Source organism: Mytilus edulis, chromosome 11, assembly GCF_963676685.1.
Source record: "Mytilus edulis chromosome 11, xbMytEdul2.2, whole genome shotgun sequence".
Classification (NCBI taxonomy): domain Eukaryota; kingdom Metazoa; phylum Mollusca; class Bivalvia; order Mytilida; family Mytilidae; genus Mytilus; species Mytilus edulis.
Window position 1 is genome coordinate 52,406,476 of NC_092354.1, and position 3,930 is coordinate 52,410,405.

Sequence of the window (3,930 nt, forward strand, 5' to 3'; positions counted from 1 at the left end):
TCATTTGATAAAAGAGGATTAAATCATCCAGAATATTTTCTGGAAGAGCTTCATCAGTGTATGGCGCAGGAGATATAGTTTCATATCTCATTTTTTTTATATTTGATCTTCTGTATCTTTCACAGCAAGGGTAAAAGTTTGTTGATTGTACTCAGTAGTATGAGTAAATCCTCGTTTCTGTCAAAATTTCCCCGACCATCATCCCAGATTGCCTCTATCGTATCTACCTACCTATTGTATTTATTGTGAACTTGTTCTCGTCCTGAATATGCATGAAATATTTGCCACTGGACGTTAAGCAACCAACAATCAATCAATCAATCGTTTCTGAGGATAATTCCTCGTAGGGACAACCTCTTCACACTCATAAATCTGTTGGCATGACCCTGCTGGAGGACTTGGCGGCGGTTGTTGTCTGAAAGCATTCAGGCTAGGATGAATAAATGCTCCTGATTGTTTATAAGCAACTTGTAGGCTGAACAGGTGCTGGTGGAATAGGGTATGCGAATGTACTTGTAGGCTGAACAGGTGCTGGTGGAATAGGGTATGCGAATGTACTTGTAGGCTGAACAGGTGCTGGTGGAATAGGGTATGTGAATGTACTTGTAGGCTGAACAGGTGCTGGTGGAAAAGGGTATGCGAATGTACTTGTAGGCTGAACAGATGCTGGTGGAAAAGGGTATGCGAATGTACTTGTAGGCTGAACAGGTGCTGGTGGAAAAGGGTATGCGAATGTACTTGTAGGCTGAACAGGTGCTGGTGGAAAAGGGTATGCGAATGTACTTGTAGGCTGAACAGGTGCTGGTGGAAAAGGGTATGCGAATGTACTTGTAGGCTGAACAGGTGCTGGTGGAAAAGGGTAGGCCACAAATGTACGTGTAGGCTGTTGAATTGCCATCCTACTGGATTTTTCCTGCTGCTGAATCCTATGCGAAGACTCCTAATTAAAAAAAAATTAAAAAAAATGGTGAAAAGTTCTTAACAGATTAAAAAGGGTCGTGAAATTTCAATTGAACGGAGAAAAGTTTAAAAGTTAAACAAATTAATAACTTACCTCGGCTGCTTTTCTTGCCGGGAACACACTGCTCATGGAATCTAGATCTCTTCGGATAGATTAGATGAAATCTAGTTTATCAAGTCCTAGACAAATCCCATTAAAACGGGCCTTCCCGAACTTGTTATCGTACAAATCTAAATAATAAAACTGTTCATGTTTCCTAAACACTAACGATTTATTCCTTCCAAATTTCACTCTGAATTCGGTTTCCCCATTTTTGTTTTCGGTCTGCTGGAAAACTACGTTACTTGCCATTTTAACTTGATGACGATGAAGAAAATTAATAGGTTTTCGACTTTTACAGTACTGATTCCCGCCGAAATCGGACGGTCACCTCCCTTTCCCCCCTTTAAGCTTATATCTGCGCATGTTTCTTTCATTTAGGTTGGGGAAGGGGGAGTCAAACCCCACCATCAAACAAAACACAAATACAACCCTCGCATAAATGAAACAACACGGGATTAAAATAGAGCTTTTCATTGGAAGTCTCCAAAAGACAGTAAATTTCCGCCTATTGAGTGATTCAAAAAAAAATTAATAAAAAAAAAATCGTAATTATTTTGTTTGTATTGCATTGAAAAATATAAATTGACAGTTTACTTTCAATTGTGTATAAGATAAGTCACTCCTCACTCAAATCTTCAAGATTACACTCTATACATAGAACTCTTTGCAAAACAATTTTAAGACTCTGCTAAAACTCGTCTAAGGCATTATTCAACAGTCCAATTTGTTGAATAATACAGTTATACAAGTGATTTTTTTCAATTCGTCTAGAGCGAATGCCTGTATCTGCTTCCGTTTTCATTTCATTAAGTTGGTAATGGTACGGATCAACATGTTGGTTCAAAACATTTCCACAAATATAGATAATGTTCACCATTTGAGGGAGAACTATTTCATTTTCTAAAATCCTTGCCGTGTCAACAATTTCACCTCTTATTTCACGAATGATGGATTTAAACTTCCGAACATTTCTATTATAAAACTCTAGTTACTCTAGTAATTCTTTTGGCTTCATCTGGTAGTGAATCTGGACAGTAGCTACATGAAGTTTTCACACATTTTTGTATGTCTAAATGGGTTCTCAACATATCTATGTTTGTTTTCACTTGATCTGTCACATTAATAGTAAGTTCAATACTTGTGGAAAGGTCTGATATTGCATCCATATTTTAAATAGTTACTTAATAATTTATATCTTGAAAGTCAATTAAAGATTCTGAAAAATTAGCTTTTATTTCGAGCTCTGTTTTTTTTCCGTTTAAATACAGTTTTCTAATTCGCTATTATAGCGGAAGATTACATGTGCAGTTAAAGGGGTGATAGAGTTGATCTTAAGTTTTGTAAATAAACATGTTTAAATACAATTTCTCGTATTTAATCCAATGTAGAATAATAAAAAAAAAACGAAAAATAAACTGAAGAAAACTTAAAGAGTTATCCTCCCAAGCATCGTGCGTCCATTTCCGCTACTTTATATAATTAGCAAATGTAATTTATTTTTTATTTTAACATTGCAGAGAGAAACTTGCTATACTTTCGTTATATTAAAATATTAGTAAAATATAAAAAAAATCTATAGTGAATAAGTAAACAACGTAAAAGTTATATAATATACTGAAAAAATGGCCTCCTTCACGTCCCTTGTTATGCTGTTCTGTGTTATGATTAATGTTATTTATGTAGATGCAACAGTTAAAATGTTGAATGATAAAACATGTGATGTTAGGGAAGACCCTATTAGTTATATTCCAAATGAATATAATTGCAAATTCTTAGGCGCCGGAATGTACATATTTGAGGAAGGGAGCCCAAGTACTGTGAGGAAATTAACAATGGACCGCCTAACTGACCTATCATTTTTGAACATCCCTCAGGGGACAGGACTGGAGATGTGGGCAAATAAAGGCCCCTATGAATGTGAAGATATGGGTAGCCGGGAAACCTTGTGTTAGTAATTTTTTTTTAGAAATAAGATTATGTCACCCAAATATTACATCATAATATAGACACCAGATTATGTCACCCAAATATTACATCATAATATAGACACCCCTAAAAAATCCTCCCCTTACAGATCAAAGTTGTTGAAATAAACATGAAATAGCTAACAGGTCCTGTATTCTAAAGATGTTATGAAATAAACCTGAAATATCCTTTTATATGTTGATACTGAATTATAATAATATTTTTTTTTTTTTTTTATCATTATTATCTAATATTTGATGTATTGTTAACAAGTGTCTAATTTCTTGTCTTTCTGCTAATTTAGGTGGAAGCTACCTCAGCGCACCAAAGTTTGCAGTCCACCCCTCTTCCCTCTACAGCTAGCAGTTCAGGGAGAGACAACACTTTTGTATCAGTGGTGGAGATGACAACTGATGATCATGAGGAGATCACTAAACCTGATCAGACAACCGAGATCAGCAAACCATCCAGTCATTCCAGTGAGAAAACTACCATGAAGACTGCTAATAGCTCTCAACAGTATGGTAGCACTCCACAACATAATGTCAGCTCAGAGCCTACAGGAATAGATAGTGAAAATGTACGTATATATATGTGTGTGTTTATATTCTAGGATCACTTGTTTTATTATGCCCCACCTACGATAGTAGAGGGGCATTATGTTTTCTGGTCTGTGCGTCCGTTCGTCCGTCTGTTCGTTCGTTCGTTCGTCTGTTCGTTCGTCCGTCTGTCCCGCTTCAGGTTAAAGTTTTTGGTCAAGGTAGTTTTTGATGAAGTTGAAGTCCAATCAACTTGAAACTTAGTACACATGTTCCTTATGATATGATCTTTCTAATTTAAATGCCAAATTAGAGTTTTGACCCCAATTTTACGGTTCACTGATAGAAAATGATAGTGCAAAT

The 3,930-nt window shown here is 36.0% G+C and overlaps 1 protein-coding gene across 1 annotated transcript; it reads right to left on the reverse strand.

The window, feature by feature from the left end:
• Positions 1-457: 457 nt before the first annotated feature.
• Positions 458-2,229, reverse strand: LOC139494367 (uncharacterized). The gene is made up of 2 exons (XM_071282532.1): positions 2,056-2,229; positions 458-940 (listed from the first exon to the last, which is right to left on the reverse strand). The coding sequence occupies exons 1-2, from the start codon at positions 2,227-2,229 to the stop codon at positions 458-460; spliced, it is 657 nt and encodes a 218-aa protein (XP_071138633.1).
• Positions 2,230-3,930: the final 1,701 nt, after the last annotated feature.